The 21634-nt window shown below is 42.3% G+C and overlaps 1 protein-coding gene and 1 long non-coding RNA gene across 5 annotated transcripts in view; one reads left to right on the top strand and one right to left on the bottom strand.

The window, feature by feature from the left end:
- PTPRB (protein tyrosine phosphatase receptor type B) overlaps positions 1-21634 on the bottom strand; it is a 133174-nt gene that overhangs the window by 28245 nt on the left and 83295 nt on the right. For both annotated transcript variants that reach the window (XM_010358716.2, XM_010358714.2), the window contains 7 exons: positions 21213-21476; positions 19046-19309; positions 17756-18037; positions 13546-13824; positions 12837-12986; positions 10219-10462; positions 1746-1852 (listed from right to left, as the gene is read on the bottom strand). In XM_010358716.2, coding sequence (XP_010357018.2) covers positions 1746-1852; positions 10219-10462; positions 12837-12986; positions 13546-13824; positions 17756-18037; positions 19046-19309; positions 21213-21476 — 1590 coding nt within the window. The remainder of the gene's footprint in view (positions 1-1745; positions 1853-10218; positions 10463-12836; positions 12987-13545; positions 13825-17755; positions 18038-19045; positions 19310-21212; positions 21477-21634) is intronic.
- LOC115899986 overlaps positions 1-21634 on the top strand; it is a 108303-nt gene that overhangs the window by 67208 nt on the left and 19461 nt on the right. For all 3 annotated transcript variants that reach the window (XR_004059632.1, XR_004059631.1, XR_004059633.1), the window contains 3 exons: positions 16388-16486; positions 19124-19371; positions 19818-19912. This is a non-coding gene — a long non-coding RNA (uncharacterized LOC115899986). The remainder of the gene's footprint in view (positions 1-16387; positions 16487-19123; positions 19372-19817; positions 19913-21634) is intronic.

Raw genomic sequence — 21634 nt, 5'->3', positions numbered from 1 at the left:
CCAAAGTGCTGGGATTACAGGCTTGAGCAACCGCGCCCGGCCGTCATATCTTAAAAGCTATATTCTAATCCAAGGTTACAAAGAGTTATACCTATGTTTTCTTGTAAAAGTGTTACTGTGTTACCCCTTAAATTTAGGTCTGTGAAGTGGCCCATGTTTGAAGTTGCATTTTAAGACCTTAGATTTGTTTGTTCCATGTTGCCTTTCAAGACTCATCAAATCAACACAATCATCTTTCCTTGAGTGTGGTTAATACCATTTTTCGAATATACGTTTACTGTCTTGCTGTACTGGACTACATGCAATTTTTGTCATGTAACAATATTTCAAAAAGGAAAGAATTGTGTTTACAAAGTCCCTACATTAAATTATAAGTAGACATCTAAATCTGCTTAACTGTGTTCTCATCCCCCTTTGGCTTGAAAAGTGGGAGATTATCCCTATATTTGGCATAAATAGATTGGAATGTTTGTGAGGCTGAGTCATCTTTTGTCATGCAGCACGAGAGGCGGTTTTAGCTGTAAAGAACTTCCCAGACCTAGAGATCAAGCACTGCAGAACACTGGCTACAGCAAAAGGCTGTGCAGACGATGGTGTTAAGAAAGAAGGGGATGAAATGATGCTATTCTCAGCCTGGTGGAAGTATTCAGAGACAGGGCAATGCAGAGGTTGTGTGCTTGGGCAGAAAGTGCCAGAATTTCAGCTGCACCATCTTGGGGAAGTTACTTAATCTCTGGTGCCGCATGTCCTCATCTTTAATATGGGGATGATAATAGCATCTACCTCAAAAGACTGTCATGAGAATTGGACAAGTTATTCTATGTAAAATGCTTAAAACTGTGTCTCCACAGAGAAGGTGAACAGTAAATACTAGCCACTATTATTACTCAGGCTTTCCCTCTAACACACCAGAGAAGTCTCTTTCAGAAATTGTTATGTATAGTCTTTTACATTAACAGTTTTTTTTTTTTTTGAGACGGAGTCTCACTCTGTCACCCAGGTTGGAGTGCAGGGGCACAATCTTGGCTCACTGCAAACTCTGCCTCCCGGGTTCACGCCATTCTCCTGCCTCAGCCTCCCGAATAGCTGGGACTACAGGCGCCCGCCACCACGCCCGGCTAATTTTTTTGTATTTTTAGTAGAGACGGGGTTTCACCATGTTAGCCAGGATGGTCTCGATCTCCTGACCTTGTGATCCGCCCGCCTCGGCCTCCCAAAGTGCTGGGATTACAGGCGTGAGCCACTGCGCTGGGCCAACAGTTTTTAATAGTACAAAGTCAACACATAATAAGCAAAAGGAAGAAAAGTCACCTGTAGTTCCATTACTTTGAGATACACATCATTAATATTTTGGTGTTTTTTCTTTTAGTCTTTTTTTCTGAGCATTTCTGTGTATATGCATATATACATTCTCATTTTTAACTGAAAGCCTTTTGTACTAACTTATATTTCTGCCTGTGAAAAACTCTTGATTTTAATGGTTTTCATTCACTATTTAGAAAATAATTCATTTTTAATAGAAAAAAATACTGTACTTTCACCTTCTTTTTAGATTAATTCCCTTTCAATCCATTCTTCTAGAGAAATTGTGCAATCCCTTTGATCCACATCAATTTTTGGCCACACAAAGATTCAGTTCCAAATGAAAATAAATGTTTCCCCCATCATCAGCCAATATCTCCCCATTAGAGGCTCTTGTAGGTGACATGGCAGTTGGTAGAACATGATGTAAAGGTTAGCCTTACCTGATTCAGTAGTGATGGGCAAAGAAAAAAATGTGTCTGAGTAGAGTGGCTTTGTGAATTCCTTCAGGTCCTCATCAAAGAGCTGTGTAAAAGCTCGAATGCTGATTCTGAAAAGAAAACCGATTTATTTAAATATAAATTAGTTGTTGAACACAGTAGCTGAAAAATGCGTTCAAGGAGAAATAGGGTGGGTTCCTGGTCAGTGTATAGCAGGGTAGAATATGAGTTACGGAATCAGATAGTCCTGGGTTCATACATTCATTCATCAATTTATTCATAAATATTTAATGAGCCCCTGCCACATGCCAATCACTGTTCTAGGAGCTGGGACTTTGCAAGAAACAAAACAAAGTCCTTGCCATTCCAGAGGTTACATTCTCATGGAGGAAGTCAGATAATAAACACATAAATATAATAAATCAGATGAGATGTGTGCTATGAAAAAAAAAAGAGCGGGGTAAGGACGATGGAAAGCAATGGGAATACAGCATGTGGGACTGCTTTATTCAGAAAGGTAGTGATGAAGGCAGTGAGTGAGAAGTGTTGGATATATCGAAGGAAGAACTAAATTTGTTGATGAATATAGAGTATGGATGATCCATATGTTCTGGCTGGGGAACAAATGGAAGAATGGATGTGTCATTTACTAACATGAGGGAAAACTATGGAGAAGTAGACTGGGGGGTTTGGGAAGATCCAGACAGATCAGTTGTGGGGGAAGTAATTCTGAGATGCCCATTAGAAAAGTCAAGTGACCAAATATCAATATTATTATTGTTGTTGTTATTTTAACTTACATAGCTCTTCATCTTTTGGCACTATTTTCTAAAGATCATTTTATCTAAATATATTCTAATATCATATTTATTGTCAATAGGAAATATTTGTTAAAGGCCTTTATAAATTGCTGAAGTTACAAAGAGATGCATGGTCTCTAGTCTTGGAAACTTGAAAACAAAATATAAAGGAATCAGGCAAATAGCAAAAGAAGAAAGCATATAAACAATGGCAAATGAGGAATAGTAGAATATGGAGGAAACAGTGTGTGTGGGCATAGGAGGTGAGGTGGCGGGGAGCAGACAGCTCAATGAAGAGACTGCTGGGATAATCAGGCCGAGGACACAGGGCCCTGGCCAGGAGCCCTGGCAATGAGAATGGAAAGAAGACTGTGAAAAGGCACTGAAAGGAGGAACTAGGTGGGGCCCAGACTGAAGAGAAGCAGGGAGGAATCAAGGATGGCCTAAGACTTGAGCTCACGTCACTCAAGAGAATAGTAGGAACATTGATAGAAATGAGGAGAGAGGCTGGACGTGGTGGCTCACACCTGTAATCCCAGCACTTTGGGAGGCCGAGGCAGGCGGATCACCTGAGGTCAGGAGGTTGAGATCAGCCTGGCCAACATGGCGAAACCCCATCTCTACTAAAAATACAAAAATGAGGCCTGGTGGCGGGCATCTGTAATCGTGGCTACTTGGGAGGCTGAGACAGGAGAATCGCTTGAACATGGGAGGTGGAGGCTGCAGTGAGCCAAGATCATACCACTGCACTCTAGCCTAGGTGACAAAGCAAGACTCCATCTTAAAAAAAAAAAAAAAGGGGAGAGATTGGTGAAGGAGGATATACTTTGCTTGGGATATACTCGATTTAGAGGGACATTGAAGCATTGATTTAGAACTGTCCAGCTGACACTGGAGTTATTGCAGTCACCTGGGCAGGAGAGTTGCTGAGGTGGCTGTCCACGTGTCCATGTGGGATAGTGCCTGAAAATCAGCTGGTCTTAAATTCAATAAACAAGCAAGATACAGCTACAAACACAGATGTGTAACCTCTGCTTGAATGAGAAGCCTGTGATCCCTATCACAGGACCTAAGTCTTATGCTCTCTGTGTAAGTCAGGCCCAGTCTGGAGAGCTGCACTCAATTTCTGGGGGCATATTTTAGGATGAATTAGAGATCATTTGAGGTGATTGACCTGAACAATGATAGAGAAGACTTCAAGGGGCATAATATAGTTAGCTTCTGATTTAAAGAAGGCTGCCATGTAGAAGAGGAAAACAACATGATTATTTTTCTTCTTGAAGGTAGAATTAGGCTCAGTAGGCTGAATTTATAAGGAAGGAGGAGTTTAGGAATATTAAGCTGTTTTCTAACATTAGAATATGAGCTACCTCCTAGATTGTGAGCTCCCAGTCACTGGGGGCTGGAGGATGGGGATGGGATTCAAGTAGAGGCTGGAGGAGAAGCAGTCTCAGGGAAGCTGGAGGAGGGCATTGCTGCACTAAGTTAAAGATTGGCTTGGGTGACTTCTTGAGTCCCTCCTATTGTGAAGATTCTCTAATTGAACTGATGAAGTATTAGGCTTGGTTTATATGGGAAAACTTTCTAGTGTTAATTTCAGTTCTATGAAAGTGACCAGAAGTACTCCTTTTTTTTTTTTTTAAATCTGTATTTCTTGAACCCAAAGGTATCTGGGCATGTCCTGTGATAACGCTGAAGCAGTACTAGGCCAGGGCAAATTGTTCTGACCCTGCCCCCACTTCTTCTAACTCATGCCCAGATCCGAGTGTAATCCTGTAAAATGAACATCAAGATCATATTGATAAATCACATCTATAACTTCCATCTCCAAAAGATCCATTCCAAGTCAAAAGATGTTCTTCCAGGAATAACAGCCTGTCAGTGGAAGTATATTGAGAAAGGTCCACAAAGGGGAACAAGCAATCACCACACATTAAAGGGGAAGGTGAGGAGTTGGTGTGTGTTGCTAATTTTGGAAGGCAGCTATGCTAACCACTATAACACCAATGCCTTGGCAAGTATGTTGCTAATTTATTATACCTTTGGAAATTCAGTGTCTCTGATAAGAGTTTCTTATTTATAAGTGTGGGAAGACTTTTTTCTTTTTCTTTCTTCTTTCTTTTCTTTTTTTTTTTAAGACAGGGTCTTACTCTGTCACCAGGTCAGAATGCACACTGCAACCTCCACCTCCCAAGTTCAAGTGATCCTCCAACTCCAGCCTCCTGAGTAGCTGGGATTACAAGTGCACACTGCCATGGCCAGCTAATTTTTGTATTTTTAGTAGAGATGGGGTTTTGCCATGTTGCCCAGGCCGGTCTTGAACTCCTGGGCTCAAGCTATCTGCCTGTCTTGGCCTCCTAAAGTGCTGGGATTACAAGTGTGAGCCATCGCGCCCAGCCATAAGGACTTTTTCAAACATGGTTCTGTTTGATCATGTTGATCATGTTCAACCTCTCCAATATAATAAAGAAGTTTATTATATTACTTCAGAGGTTTGGAACCTGAAGCTAGGAGACAGTCCTTGTCTTCTCCAAGATCACACAGAAAGATGATGAACAAAAACTGAACTTCATATTTCTGGCTCCTAGTACAGATCTCTTTTCTTATTTCCTCATGGCTTAATTTTTGGTTAAAAGCAATGACTTCTGGCTGGGCACAGTGGCTCATGCCTGTAATTCCAGCACTTTGGGAGGCCAAGGCAGGCAGATCACGTGAGGCCAATAATTTGAGGTCAGTATGGCCAACATGGTGAAACCCCATCTCTATTAAAAATACAAAAATTAGCCAGACCCGTGGTGATGCGTGCCTATAGTCCCAGCTACTTGGGAGGCTGAGGCATGAGAACTGCTTGAATCCAAAAAGTGGAGGTTGTAGTGAGCTGAGATCACGCCACTGCACTCCAGCCTGGGCAATAGAGCAAGACTCTCGGTCTGTCTCTCTCTCTCTCTCTCTCTCTCTCTCGGTCTGTCTCTCTCTCACACACACACACACACACACACACCATGACTTTTGTAGGAAGGATGAAAAAAGCCTGGGCTAGGAACAAGAGGATCTGAGGTCTAGTTCTCACTTTTACTCCGTTGCTGGCTACTTGGATGGTCCCTAAAGTTCTTTATGCCTCATCTGTAAAATAAAAGCATTGGCTATAACAACCTTGACATACTCTGCTCTGAAATCACAAGTGTAAATACAAAGTACTGAATGGATGCAGATAAAAGGGACCTTTAGGAAGGAGATAATGACCTAGTATAGGTTCAGCTTAAAATTAATGGGTCATCAGGCATTCTTCCCTTAAAACTTTTCCAAAAATGAATATCACAGCTAGTTTCCCCAGCCCAGCACTTAGCACCCACCCACAGTCCTGTCTCGTCCTATCATCCCAGTCTACTCCTTTTTATTCACCCTCTGTTTGAAACTGGACTGTTTGTTCTACTCTAAACAATTTGTGTATTTAAAACTCCACACTTTGACTCCCACTATTCCTTCCACATTGAATCTCCTTCTGTCACTATCTGCATATTTCTAAATCCTTTTCCTATGTTTTAATACATCCTTTGAGAAGCCTTCTGAATCTTCATAGCATTTATTTTCCTTTATTCCTTATGTCCTTCAACATTTCTGCCTCTATTTTGCAGATGTGGCTTCTGTCTCCACATTGTAAGCTCCTTGAAGGCAGTGCTCCACCTTATTTATCTATCACCCAACAACACCTATTGCCAGAGAAGGCAAGAAAACATATGCTGAATATATTATAGCAAGGTAATTATGAATATGACACAATAACAAGACACTATTTTCAGTGAACAAATATCTGATAGAATTTTTTCCACTTTAAATGTGTCTAGAATTAGAATTCTATAGCAGAAAGTTAGAGATCGTGTGGTTCAATTTCCTTCCTTTGAAGAAAACGAGGTCAGGAGAAGCTGACCACCTTACTATGGTCACACTGCTCTTTTATTTAGAATAAAAACAAAACCAGACCAGCACTTTCCTAACCTTCCAACTCTCTCACCATAATGATCTGCCCTTTCTCATTCCATAACAATGCAATAATACATATGAATCATAGGAACCCAACAATGAATGAAACACATTATATCTGTTGACATAACAAACTTGCATATCAGCTGAACCTAGAATTTCCCATTTCTCAATCCTAATTATTCTTTTTCTGCACTATTTCCTGTCCACCTATTCCCTTTGGAAAAAAGGATGCCTAACAACAAGGAGGGTGACTGGTGATGATTGTCTTGAGACAGGCAGAATTCTGACTGGACTGAGTTCAGCAGCCACCACAGAAGAGGCTGATTTGCATGTGGTTCTGTGATGTGTTTTGGGAGATGACACCTCCTCTCATCAAGCATTATCTGTCTGGTATGCTTTTAACATGACTAAAGTAAACATATATATTGGAGAAATAGAGGAAAGCTCTGTTCTGAAAAACAAACATATACACAGAGATGATGAAGCCATAACACGAATGTGTTACTTCCATAGAGCATCTTGGCTCATTCCCGTATTTGTTCATAAACATTTCACGAGCACATCTTTTGTGCCAGGAACCTGCCATATTGTTTTGTAACCAATGACACATCTGTCTCCCCTGTTGGATTGTGAGTTCTTGCAGTCTAGTTGAAGAGAGCAGGTAATTCGATAAAGGGTTAAAAGCCACTGGTAAATGTAGGATTAGAGGAATGTAGGGAGACGGTGCTGTGGACGTGGACATGGAGCTGATGGAGCACCCAACCGCCCAGCTGTGGGTTGACAGGATAATGTGGGTGGTTGAGGGTTGAGCTGGCTTTTGAAGTGTATGGAGAATTCGCGAGCCAGATAAGAACGGAAAGCATCTGAGAGAGAAAAGATTATGCAAAGGCTCAGGGGTATAAAAGAACCATGTCACATTCAGGAATTCTGAGGAGTGATGAGTAGCAGGAAAGCAGTGGGTACTTAGAGCATATATGGTTGGAGACAAGGCTGGTGAGGCAGGCAGGAGAAAGCAGGGTTTAGTGTGCCCTGTGCTGAAATCTGCTCTTGCTCTTGTAAGTGAATGGGAACTACGGGAAAACCTTAATTTAGAAGTGATACGACTAGGTTTGATCTGTCACATACTCAAAACCACTACTTAGGACACCCTTATGGAGCTTTGCAGGTGAGGAAGATGAAGATTAGAGAACTGAAATGCTGCTTACAAGTTAAAATACATAGTTAAAAAGTGGCAGAGTTGGAACTCAAATGCAGGTGCTCTTCCAAAGACCTCCATAGCTACTATGGGTGCTGGGAGATTGGTGGGCTCTGGTCCAGACACAAATTTTTTATAGCTCCTTACTCTCTATTTGAAATATAGTAATGAGTTATCTTCACCCCTTCCCTTTCCGTAAGTAAACAAACTAAATCAGCCTCAATGTTCCAACTCAAAAAAGAAAATAGCCCGTAGGTGACTTTTGCTCAAGTTTCCTTGAGCCCAGGTAACCAAAGAGCTGAGAAATCTCTTGATTCTTTTTTTTTTCTTTTTCTTTTTTTTTTTTGAGATGGAGTCTTGCTCTGTCGGCCCAGGCTGGAGTGCAGTGGTGCGATCTCCACTCACTGCAAGCTCCACTTCCCGGGTTCACACCATTCTCCCGCCTCAGCCTCCCGTGTAGCTGGGACTACAGGCGCCTGCCACCGCGCCCGGCTAATTTTTTTTAAATGTATTTTTAGTAGAGACAGGGTTTCACCGTGTTAGCCAGGATGGTCTCGATCTCCTGACCTTGTGACCCACCCATCTCGGCCTCCCAAAGTGCTGGGATTACAGGCGTGAGCCACCGCGCCCAGCCTCTTTTTTTGTTTTTGAGATGGAGTCTTGCTCTGTCGCCCAGACTGGAGTACAGTGGAATGATCTCAGCTCACTGCAACCTCCACCTCCAAGGTTCAAGCGATTCTCCTGCCTCGGCTTCCCGAGTAGCTAGGATTACAGGCGTGCACCACCATGCCTGGCTAACTTTTGTGTTTTTAGTAGAGATGGAGTTTCACCATGTTGGCCAGGCTAGTCTCGAACTTCTGACCACAAATGATTTGCCCACCTCAGCCTCCCAAAGTGCTGGGATTACAGGCGTGAGCCACCACTCCTGGCCGCATCTCTTGATTCTTACAGGAACTGATAAATCCTGGTTTTCTAATCTTTCTTGTTTCTCTCTTGTTCTTCTGAAATCTTGTTTCCTTTAGGTAGGTTCATATGGACTCTTTTTGAAGTAAGTATCACTAAAAAGTTTGTGTGTGTTTAATCTGGAGGTGCCGACCTTGCCTGGGAGGTAACAGTAAGCGTCTGTTGAGCCCTGGGTAAAGGTAGCTATACAGAGTTCCTGCCAAAGATGAGTGTTTTGTTTTAGGAAAAACATCTGTCTTGACTTGTTTGATGTGAGGGAGGGGCTAAGAACTCTCTCGGGTGTAATGCTATGTCATAGTCTCCTTTTGGAACCTGCAGCAGAGTTTTTTTCGGCTGAGACCTAGGAGTGATACTTCAAATATGTGAGAATCAATAAGCCCTCAGCATCAACAAAGTAGAATGGACGCTGGCCCACGGAAAACCTAATTTACTGCCATATTGATTGGGTATCAGCTCTTCCAACACCCAACAGAGAAGGTACAACTTCTGCAGAAGCAATAATCTTGGGTGTCAGTATCTCTATATCCAAGACAGTAGCCTAGGTTCCCTTTCTCTTGAGGATGCTGATTGGGATGCTATATACTTCTGCTTGTACCTGCCTTCTGAGAACACAGTGCAGAACAAGAGCACTGCCAATTCCTAGGGCAGAAGGGCTTAGTGACTGCAATGATGTTTCCTGGAGCCAAAGCCAAACAGCTGCTCCTTTTCATTTGTCATCTCCATGGGGAAAAAAAGGTGTTCCCATTCATTCAGGGGCCTTTGCCTTCCAGAGTTCTGTCTGGACCAAAGAGCACTTCCATCTTTAGATGCCTTGGAAGGTAAATAAGTGAGCATAATTTCAGTTCACATTATAAGTAGAAGATATAGCTTCATATTGTTTGGATCTCCCTAAGCTCAGTCATTTTATTTGGACATTTTTACAATAATGAGCAACGTAAAGTATTGGACTTATATTTAAAAAGTCGTAGAAGGGCCCAGCATGGTGGCTCACACCTGTAATCCCAGCACTTTGGGAGGCTGAGGCAGGCAGATCACTTGAGGCCAGGAGTTGGAGACCAGCCTGGCCAACATGGTGAAACCTCTGTACTAAAAATACAAAAATTAGCCAGGTGTGGTGGCATGCACTTGTAATCCCAGCTACTCGGGAGGCTGAGGCAAGAGAATTGCTTGAACCAGGGAGGCGGAGGTTGCAGTGAGCCGAGATGGCACCACTGCACTCCAGTGTGGGCAAGAGTAAGACTCTGTCTCAAAAAAAAAAAAAAAAAAGTTGTAGAAGAGAGAACAATCTGTTAAGAACCTTCAGTTCTTCCCTTAATGAATTGGAGCTTTTGCATAGTGCTAAAGTCCCTTTTGACACATTACCTGCAAGTGGAGGCAGGAATCCAACTTTCATAAATTACCCAGTAAAATGCAGAGTACTCTTCTAACATAGGTTATTAATCTATGGAAGCTCACATGCATCAGATGCTCAGACAGCCAAGTGCCTTGTAATGTAGCATGTCCCATCTAGCAAAACAGTGGTAATACATCTAACCTGTAAGCAGTGTGTGGCTTCAGTGGTCCATCACAGAATTTTTGCTGAGTGGGATCGCATTTTCCACCTAGGCTCTCCATCTCTGCTCCAAGCTTAATGTTAAAACTCTTGGAATTGCTGTTAGGATTTTCGGCACATTTGCTGGCAAAATAATTAGTCTGATACACCCGAATGGAGGCGTTGTGCCTGTATTCCAGGTAGGAAGGGAGAGGGTGCTGTTGTTCTGGCTTCAGCTCATCACTGCCTGGAGGAGAAAACCCACAGTTAAGGACTGCCTTTCTTGTGACTTAAGTGATTTCAGTGATTTTAAATTAGGTTTCTAAGGCTGCCTCCTCATCCACTATCTCTGGCCATTTCCAAAGTACAGATTGTGCAATCTCAAAGAATGATATGAAATTCTCCTAATAAAGTTAATTTTAATTCACTTTTTCTAAAATACATAAAAATAAATAGTGTGTATATAAAATACACACACACAAACACACGCATATGGCATCATTTTCCTAGGAAATAAAATGAGGGTAGCTCATTGCATAAAATGATAGCACCTCTCACAACTCCACAGTGTTACACAACTCCCATTGTGAGTGAACCCACTCAATAAACTCTTTATCTTACTAATAACCATTGTAGTTGAGCTAATAAGGAAACCCCTATGACCTGGGAAATAGGAAAGAGATAAGAGAAATCATGTCCTAGGCCAGAGTAGTCATCCCACAAGGCGCGCTCCACATGCCATGCCCAGTTTGATTACTGCTCTGCGTGTGGCTCTGTTATCTTGAGTACAGTTTAATCCTGGTCCAAATTTGGCCCCTTACTCAGAGCACTTCCCAGAACTCTTTCCCTGTTCACCCAGCCTGCTGTGTGTTTTGGCACTGCAAACCAGTTTTGATGCTGACTGGAGAAAAGCGTAAGTAGAAAGATAAATACTATAGAGATCAGGTACTGTTTACAGTGAGCTTAAGGTGTGGTGCAGTGAGTGTTTATCATAGCATCCTAGATTCTTGTTTAATAAAATTTGCTCATAAGTGGATCTTAGAAATATTAAAAAAGTAGTTAAAAAGAAACGTTGTCTTTAGCATGAGTATGTACACTATAAATGGCATTTATAGGAGATGGATTGTTATCTTAGCTAACCTGGAAATCACAGCCCATCTCCATGGATATCAATAATGGAAGCCTGTCTGGCTGGGGAACACAAGGCTACTTTCTGGGGTGTGACTTTTTCAGTTACTGTCTTATAGTCATGCAGCAAAACACTGTCTTCATTGCAGTCTAATCAAGTCTAAAGTCTTTCCACAGTTCACCAATTTATCTTCAATTATGTGGTGTGAGGAAATCTGGGACACACCACTGACCCTTGAAATTATTTAATTAATTGTGCATAACCAGATTTAGTTCAATTAAATAAACTGTAAAAGCACATAGACTGTTAGATACTGTGAGCCTAAAATACCCATTGGCCTAGAAACTTCCTCACAGTTTGTCAGGTTTCAAGTTTCCCCCTTACCCACAAATGGGTCAAAATTATCAGGGATGCTTAAGAAACTCGTGTAGCACCTTAAACAGTATAAAAATATATAAGAAAGGTAAACGTATATTAATGTCATTCCAGGCACAAGCATCTCTTTTGGAGAAATAACACACAAGACCTCAACAGCAAATATATACATGGACAGGTGTGCCCCAAATACAACACTCTTACAGGTGGTTTGACAAATGCTGATATAATAAGCTTGAAAGCTCTTACTCAGTGGTTGTATGTGATGTTGTGATTACTATTCCCTAGACTTTGTTCTTATCTGTAGGAATTAGGTAGATATTGAATAATTTAGGAAACTAGAGAATGAAACATACTATTCAAAATTCAGTGGAGAAGAGAAGAATGTTTCTCATGAACTTTTTTTTCTTCTTTTAGGCTTTTGGTTATTTTTGTGACTTGGTGGGTAGTTTGCAAGTATGATCAGTTGAGGCATTGGAGATAGGGAGGGGTGAAGATGATTGAGGCATATTAATGTTTAATGGTAGAACAAAAGAGTAGTGAACAAGATTGACCCAGTAATGAAGAGGACTAATCCCAACTATTTAGGAGGCTGAGGCAGGAGGTGGAGGTTGCAGTGAGCCAAGACTGCGCTATTGCACTCCAGCCTGGGCAACAAGAGCGAAACTCCGTCTCAAAAATAAATAAATAAATAAATAAGAAATGTAATACATAAATTAAGAGTTCCTTCAAGGTTAGTTTGAAGCCTTGAGATTCCCAAGAGGTTGGGTGGAAAGAAGAGGACTGAATAAGGCATTACATGCAATGCACTTCCAACGGTGCACGGCACATGGTAAAGGCTCAATAAATGATGGTTATTGTTATTATTGCTGTGGTTGGTATTACCATTACTCTTCTATTTAATAATTAAACCCAGAGGATAACAGGCTTTACTGCCCAAAGAGCCTTTGAGCAGCTTTTCCTTATATCTCCCAGTATCCAGCAGAGATGGGGTGAATGAGACAAAAATTAAATTTTCTACTTAAGTTTCTTGAACCTTTTCACAGAAAGATCTCCCACATGACCTCCGAGAAAGCAATTCGGTGTCTCAGAGTGGAGTTAACTCATGATAACTTACCATCAGCCTCTCTCACCACCACTGTGAAGTATTTCACAGCTCCATTGGTGTCGCTGAACCAGCTGCAGTTGACAGTAAAGTTGATGGAAGATTTGCTAATTAGCACATCCTTTTCATTCACACGAATGTGTGGGGGTGGAGGAGGGGGGCCTGGAAAAAGAGGTGGGGAAGGAACCAAGAGGGGTCACAACTCTGCTTTCACAGCATAAACAACAGTTAGTGAAATGAAGGATTCTGCTCTCCTGCATCAGACTGTGTATGTGAGCGTGTGCCCGTGTTTAATGCTGTAATCAAGAAACTCTCCCCCTCTCCTGAAGGAAAACAGGCAGAGGAAGTGATTTGCCAGTGGCACATTAAACATAATGAAAGAGGTAGCTCTTCAGCAGAATTTCCTGAAGTTGTAGCTTCAAATTGCTTAAGAGCTCTATTATAGCTCTAACTATATGAGGCAAAGTGATATATTTAAATACTAACTCATTCAGGTACTTTAAAATCATCTAACTTGTTTGCTGTCAGGGTACTTTACCCAGAGAAATGTTGCCATTTCTTGGAGCCTTTTAAGTCCTCCTCTCCAGGTGGCAATCACATAGGCTTATGCAAAAGTGAAATGTATGCAAGTGAATGCCAGTGATGGATATGATAGAGAAGGGTGCACAGCCCCTTCACTCCGGTGACAGGAGGCTCCGTGCGTACCTTCAGGGACACTTACGGTCTATCATTGTGATAGTGCTGTCTTCAACCACCTCGCTGGTCATGCCGGCCGACTGCACTTTGATGGACACCAGGTACCTCTTATGGGGCACTAGCATCATGATGTTGAGCAGAGATTTTTCTTTCTCCAGCTTTCTGGAAAACTCAACTTCTTGGGTGTCCATTTTTCGGCATTCAATACTGTAACCATCAAAGTCAGAATCAGGAGGGATCCAAGAACAGGCAATGGCTGTGGAGTTCTGAGGCCGGCAATGCAGGTTTTGTATCTTGTCAGGCTCTAAAGGGAACAGAGGAGCAACACTTTTCAGAACTCAAGGAGAATTTTGTTTTTTATTTTCCAGCTCCTTTGGGTCCAACTAGCTCTGAGATCTAGGTATAGGAGGGACAGACAGGCAAATACAGAGTGTGGTGGCTCACCCTAGCAGACACATGAGCACAAATCTCCCAGGGAACAAGGGCTGGGGTAGGAAATGCTGAAGGACAAGCGTGGACAAGTCTCCAGGGGTTAAGTCATAGTTAAGGACTCCAGGGGATCTAGTTATGGGGCCCTCCACACTTTTGTGAGTTTTAGCTCCAGGAGAGCTCAACCAGGTTCTCACAGTGAATATCGAAGAAAAATCCCCCTGTGTTTCTGAAAGGGGGGGAACAAAAGAACTGTTTTGAAACACATTAGAGCACTCTGCCCTCAGTGGAATCTACCCAAAGCCTAACCTGCTGGGGTTTTATCAGAGCCCAACTGACCTGGGCCAGGGGAATAACCAAACCCCAGCCACTTCAACCATGGGTGCTGAGAAGTACCTGCAAAGTTCACAGCTTGGAGGCATAAGCTCGCTAGAAGACTAGACCTAATCGTAGGACTCTAAAGCACTTCTCCTCCCCCATGCTTCATCACTGCCCCACCAAACACCAATTTACGGCAGTTTCTTTTACGTAGTATGTCGTATCAAGCTATCAATAAAAAATCACAAGGCCTACTAAAGGAAAAAATAAATAGCTTGAAGAAACTGAACAAGGATCCAGAACCACAAGTTAGATATGGCAGGAATATTGGAACCATCAGACCAGGAATTTAAAACAACAGTCATCAACATGTTAAGGGCTCTAATGGACAAAGTAGACAACATTCAAGAACAGGTGGGTGATGTAAACAGAGAGATGAAAGTCCTAAGAAAGAACCAAAAATAAATGCTAGAGATCAAATCACTGTGACAGAAATGAAGAATACCTTGATGGACTTCTTAGTAGCTAGACATGGCTGAGGACAGTCTCTGAGCCTTGAGGATCTATCAGTAGAGACCTCCCAAATGGAAAAGCAAAGAAAGACTGAAAAGCAGAACAGAATATCCAAGGACCGTGGAACAACCACAAAAAGTGTATCCTACACAAAATGGGAATACCAGAAGGAGAAAGAAGGGAACTGAAGAAATATTTGAAACAAGAATGACTAAGAATTTCCCACAAATAAATGTTAGACACCAACCACAGATCCAGGAAGCTCAGAAAACACCAAGGAGGATAGATGCCAAAAAAACTATGCCTAGGCATATCGTTTTCACACTACAGATAATCAAAGATAAAGAAAAATTCCTGAAAGAAGCCAGAGGGGGCAAAACAACTTACCTATAGAGGAGCAAAGTTAAGAATTATGTCCTCCTCTGAAGCCATGCAAACAAAAAGAAAGTGGAGTGAACACTTATTTCACGTGTTGACAGAAACAAGTACCTACTATGGGCCAGGTCCTCTTCTGGGGATTATGAATAGTACAGAGGTAAGTAAGATGTTAGCCCTAACCTGCAGGAATGGAAATGAGTCCAAATAGCCATAATAGAAGGCAGAAAGGAAAACATACCAGAAGAAATGGCGAGAGAAGGTGCTATGTTGGGGGTGGGGGGGGGGGTGACACGCAACTTTCAGCTGCTGGCTATTAGTTATCAGCAGGAGTTAGTAAAAGCTGTAAGGCAGAGGTGACACTCTGCCAAGATATCAAGAAAGAGGCATTCTGCGTAGAGAAAAACCACAAACCCAGGTACCAAAGGAGGAGGTGCCGGGAGTAGGATGGTAGAAAATTGAGAACTGCAAATCATTCATTATGGTTGAAGCATATCTGTGAGAAATTGAGTACTGGAATGATTTTACATGAAAATTACAAACTTCTATTCTATTTAAACTTCTGCTATTTTGGAATTTCTGTTACCCATAGCCTCACCTGATCCTAATAAATACAAGCCTCGAAAAAACAAACAAACAAACAAACAACAGGTTCCACTAGTCATCATTCCTCATAAAATACAACACTGAGTCCTTCTTCATGGCAGTTTTTTTGTCCTCCTGGGCACTCCCCTGGGCACAAACACCAGTTTGGTAAATGCCTCACTTAAATTCTAGCATCCAGGACTGAATACAACAGTCCAGTTGTGATCTATAAGCCCAGCCTTTAACAGAGTCATATGAGCTCTTAAACTGAGTACCTGCAAGGCTGTTGGGAAAGGCAGTCTCGTGTGCATAGTCTATCGACCCCCGTTTGGCTATGTAAGAAATGGCCCTTGAGCTTAAGATACTTTCTTACCAAGAGATCGAGAGCCTACACAGCCTGTGCTGGGCTCATTGCCTTGTGTGGGAGTATCGTTCCCTGTTGCAAGCCCAATGTATGCTCTTTTGTTCTGCTTACGCCTGTGTGTCACATGGCAGATGGTGAACACCAATGCTACAGTTGTCCTCTGAGGAGACAGGACAGGGTCCTTCTACTGTGGCCTGAGAGTGGTGCACTTAGTCAACTGCCCTGCATTGGCTGCTGGAAGAGACCATACACAATGTGCCCTTCTGTTTTCTGTTGTTGTCAGGGTTGAAGACAGCAAGTGCATCTCTGGGCAACCACTGCAGCTGGCCATGAGGGACTGACGCATACTGTTGAGGCTGATCTTACTCTGTCTCCTCCCTATGTAAGTAAAGCTTTGTTCCATCCAGTGCTTGCATTATGTTTCTCTGGTGACTCTAATACCAGATGCAATGGGCAGAAGCGTTCAGAGTCCTGACCTGGGTTTGGTAACCAGTGCAGGGTGTTCTGCTTAACAGATTTCATGAACACAGCCCACAGTCAGCCACTGAAAACTCAGCCTGAGCTTGCCATAAACTAAAACTCTTAGTTCTTTTTCACATATTTCTCTTGACACACAAATAACTGCTCTTTGGATACAATGTGGCATAAAAGTTATACTTGTTATAGTATTAATGCTTATTAAAAATGTCTGACTTTATTAAAATGCTTAAATGTCTAACTTTCAACTATGCATTTTATCAACAACCAAAAACTATCTGATCTGATCCCAGAAACTACTTCTACTGGGTATTATTGAAACACAAATATTTGGATTAAAGTCCCTACATTGAAAACCTGTCTTTCTTTGAGGGTGATAGTATCTATCCCAAAATGCCTTTGGGAAGAAACTAGTATATGCTTCGTCGTCAAAGTATTTTTATCTCAGGGACATACAGCAGTATGTCCTATGATCCCTCTGCTTCTAGTTTTGCCTCTTTCAGTCTATTCTCTACACTGTACCCAGAGTAACTTTCTAAAGTGTAAATAATGATTATGATATCTCTGCTAAAATTGAGTGGCTCCAGTTGGTCCAAAATAAAGTTCAAAGTAGTTACCATGGAATACAAAACATTTTATTATCTGATTCCCTTAATCCTTACCTTTTATGCTATGGCCAAATTAACTTCTTTCTGTTCCCCTGTTAGTAGATCTTGTACTCTCCCTCCTCTCTGATCTTGGAATATTTTATTCTCTCGACCTGGAATATTCTCCACTTCTTCCCCCACCTCTACCTGGTAACTTTCTTTCTTTAGGTGTCTATTTGGATGTTTCCTTTTCCAAGAAGTTCTCTTGTATTGGGTCAGATTACCCAACCAGTGCCTCTATAGTACCATTTACTTCCCTCGTCATACCCAAAATATAATGTCTATTTACAAATAGTACGTCCTACCTAATTGTAAGCCCCATGAGGGCAGAGAGATTATTTCTTTATTGTCCCTTGTTGTTAATGTTGAATGAATGAACAAATCTACATAGACTTCTGCCTGAATTCAAATCCAGACCAATCCCATGTAAAAATACGGATTTAATCCAAGCCCTATTTGAGTAAGATGTTGAACATATATTTCCCCTCACTCCATCTGAGAAACAAGAATAGGAAAACATGTCATACTTGTCCTCACAGTTCCAAAAATTGGTTTGCTGTAAGTTTTCCAGGAATCACCACTGACAGTCTTGACACTGAATTGATAGGATCTCCCTGGACGAAGACCATACACAATGCGTCCCTCTGATTTTCTGTTGTTGTAGGGGTTGAAGACAGTAAGTGCATCTCTGGGCAACCACTGCAGCTCAAAGTCATTGTAGTCTGTCCAGTCTGGGGGCCCCTTCCACGTGATGGCCAAGGATGTGTTTGCAATGTCAGCAAATGACATAAGACTGGGAGGACTTGGAGCTGAATATAGGAGAAAGTGAAAAATCACATAATCACATCTATGCCATAACACATACAAAAAAGATAGCTGAGTAACATCAGACACACTTTTAATGTACTTTGTAGGAAGAGATAATATGATAATATAGTAGCAGGAGCTTTCATTAATAGTGTTTATTATGTGTAAGGCACTGTCCTGGAGCATTTTATGTACCTTTTCTTTTCTTTTTCTTTTTCTTTTTTTTTCGAGACAGAGTTTTGCTCTTGCCGCCCAGGCTGAAGTACAGTGGCCTGATCTTGGCTCACTGCAACCTCCATCTCCCAGGTAGCTGGGATTACAGGTGCCACCACTACGCCTGGCTAATTTTTGTATTTTTAGTAGAGACAGGGTTTCCTCTTGTTGCCCAGGCTGTTCTCGAACTCCTGACCTCAAGTGATCCATCCACCTCGGCCTCCCAAAGTACTGGGATTACAGGCGTGAGCCACGGTGCCCAGCCTCGTATATGTTTTCTTAAATATTCATAGCCAGATCTTCCTTACCATGGTGCTGTGGAGCATGAGTGTGCTCCGAATGGGTTACAAGTGTGTGAAGGTATTAATTCCATCAGATTTTGGGGTGCAGAGCTGACGTCCACAGACAATTATGTCCAATTGCAAATAGCCTTGTTGATTAACCCCAGGGTGACACACAGACATCTATGTGTGCCCATGACATAAAAACAGTTAGGGTGCACTGGTGATAGCCACACAGTGATGATGTATATGATTATCCCCACTTTGCAGATAAGGAAACTGAGGCCTAGAGATGCTCAATGACTTGCCCAGATTCATAGAGCTAAGCTAAGGACTTAGTTCTTTTGGACCGTAGCCTTGTCCTTTATCTGTTGTACCACAGTCCCTTCCCAAGTTCAGGGGCTAGCACAGGGTATACCATTATTGGCTTTATCTCGTCATTAAAATCAGAATCAAAATGTGTCTCCGGAAGCTACTTCCCACCACCCCTTGGCCACTTGCACCTGGGCTTCTCACCTGTTCTGCTCTCCGCTGTGACTTTATTGCTGAGATCTCCACTGTGAGTTACCACCCACAGCGTGTACTTCCTTCCAGGAACAAGGCCGTGAAACTGCCACTCCGTCAGGTCCTTGTCTTTCCAGTTCTCTTTCTTTGTGCCATTGGGATTATAGAGAATCAGCTCATAAAAGTCAAAGTCCCCAGAGGCTGGACTCCAGCTGAACCAAAGGCTGTCTGTCATGTTCCGATTGGACCCCCTGAGATGACTCACAGAGGCTGGGACTTAAACAGAAGAAAAATTCTTAATGAGAACAAAACAGAAACAAAGCCATTTTGGCCCACAGGTGAGAGTATATGCTATGTTGGGCATGTGGGTGAGCTGTACATATTATAGTCAGATCTTGCCTACATTTCAGGCTATTTAACTTTAAGGGTGTATGGACTAGAGATATGGTGTAAATTAAAACAAAACAGGTGGTGACTTCTAGATGCTTGCCACATGCACCCTGATAAGCATGTAAAATGAAATCTTCATAAATGATGAATAAATCGTTGTCATTTAGCTTATTTAAAAAGGCCCAGAAAATGTGTATACAAGGTTCCACCTCCTCCCCAGTGTGGCCTATGTCATTGCAGCCACCATTCCATAGCAACCCTCTCCGGGTCTCTTTACGTCCTCTCTATCCTCCTTTAGGTTCTCAGTTCTCTTGTGCTCTTTCTTATAAAATCTGTATTGGTACAACTTCATTTAGGGAGAGAAGTGTTAACAGTCACTCCTATCATTGTATAGATTAGTCACGCTGCCGTCCATCCCAATAGCTTTGCTATTCTTTGGAGAATGAAGACTGTTGCCACATTGGAGGACTTCTAAGCATTAATGAGCAGGTGAGGAAAGATGTGCAAAGGGCTGCCTCAGAAATGATGACAGGTAGGCAATTCTATCTGTGGCTGAGGCTTATCGCAGCTCTTCTTCACTCCTTTTAAAAGACAAACAGAACTTCTGTTGGGTGCCCTTGGAATATGTTCCCACATGGCTCCCCTCACCTTTAGTTCTCTGCTGAAATGCCTTCTCCTATCTAAAGTAGTTGCTTGTCCTGCCAAGTCACTATCATGACACATCATTTTTTTCACAGAATTTAAGGCATTCCCAAATCATCTCCCTTTAATGATCTGTCCCTGTCCTCTTCCCTCCCCGCTATTCCAGAGTTTTGTGAGGGCAGCGCCCTTGACAGTCTTGTTCACCATCATATTACAGCAGTGGGCCATGTACCTGGCACAGAAGAGCACCTAAAACTATTGTCAAATGAGAAAAAAGAATTGAATAGGTTGGCTGGGCGTGGTGGCTCATGCCTCTAATTCTAGCACTTTGGGAGGTCAAGGCAGAGGACTGCTTTAGCCAAGGAGTTCAAGACCAGCCTGGGCAATATAGGGAGGCCCCCATCTCTATAAAAAATAAAAATTAAAAAATTAAAAGTTTGCTATACATGGTGTCATGTGTCTGTCGTCCCAGCTACTTGGGAGGCTGAAGCAAGAGGATCACTTGAACCCAGGAGGTCGAGGCTGCAGGGAGCCAGTGCTGGCATCACTGCACTCCAGCCTGGGCAACACAGCGAGAACTTGTCTCAAAAAAAAAAATTTTTTTTTTGAATAGGAGATTAAAGACTCAAATTATGGGAAAAGGGTAGATTCTGTTTTTTATTTGCAGCCCAGAGAGATGTCTTTCACTTTCCTGGAACTCTGTGTTTTCACTTCATCTAGTGCTATGTTTCTAATTCACAGCAGTCACTGCCTGTTTGTTATATTTGTGGTTGCCCTTCTCTGCTCCTGCTCTCCTCTCCATCTATTTCTTGTTAGAAAGCTGAAGGGTATGGCTTGAATTAAACTATGATGGGTTACGGCCCTCTTGTACAGTTTGATGTCAAGAGGAGGAAGCACATTCATTTTTTACCAAGCCCTAGGAAGTAAACAAGTGGAGGCAAAAGAGCAGAACCTAGTGCAAACACTGGCCACAAATCAGTTATACATAATCAAAGGTGCGATTTAGGGTCAAACAGCCTGAAAGTCACAAATGTCATATAAAGCTACATCCTGAATAGAATAGGAAACTAAGGACTAACCCAGGAAAAGCCAGTGAATACCGGGACAATTCCCCCACGATGCATTACTGCGTGGGTCTTGGTCTTACCTGTTCTACCAAATATGAAAGACTCATTAGACAGCTCCCCACTGTGAGTTACAATCACCATCTTGTACATTCGGCCTTGTAGCAAGTTCTGGAAAGAGAAGCTCTGGACTTGCGGGTCAACTTGAGCTCTCTCCTGGAGATTCCCATCTGGGTTGTACAAAAAGATGTTGTACCAGCTGAGCTCCCCCTCTGAGGCGGTCCAGTGGAAGGACAGGTGCCTGGTGGAGTTCTCTGTGATCCTCAGGTTGGTGACAGCTGCTGGGACTGGAAAAGTCGAGGAGCAAGAGAATGAGGGAGGGAAATGCAGTGAGGAGAAGAGAGCAGGTAGGAAAGAAAGGGAAAAGCAAACAGAAAGAGGAAGTTGGATTCAGTGATATAGGAAACAGAAACAATAGGAAAAGCCAAAAGCATTTTTCAAAAAG

Source organism: Rhinopithecus roxellana, chromosome 10, assembly GCF_007565055.1.
Source record: "Rhinopithecus roxellana isolate Shanxi Qingling chromosome 10, ASM756505v1, whole genome shotgun sequence".
NCBI classification, from domain to species: domain Eukaryota; kingdom Metazoa; phylum Chordata; class Mammalia; order Primates; family Cercopithecidae; genus Rhinopithecus; species Rhinopithecus roxellana.
This window is presented reverse-complemented; position numbering and strand designations above follow the sequence as displayed.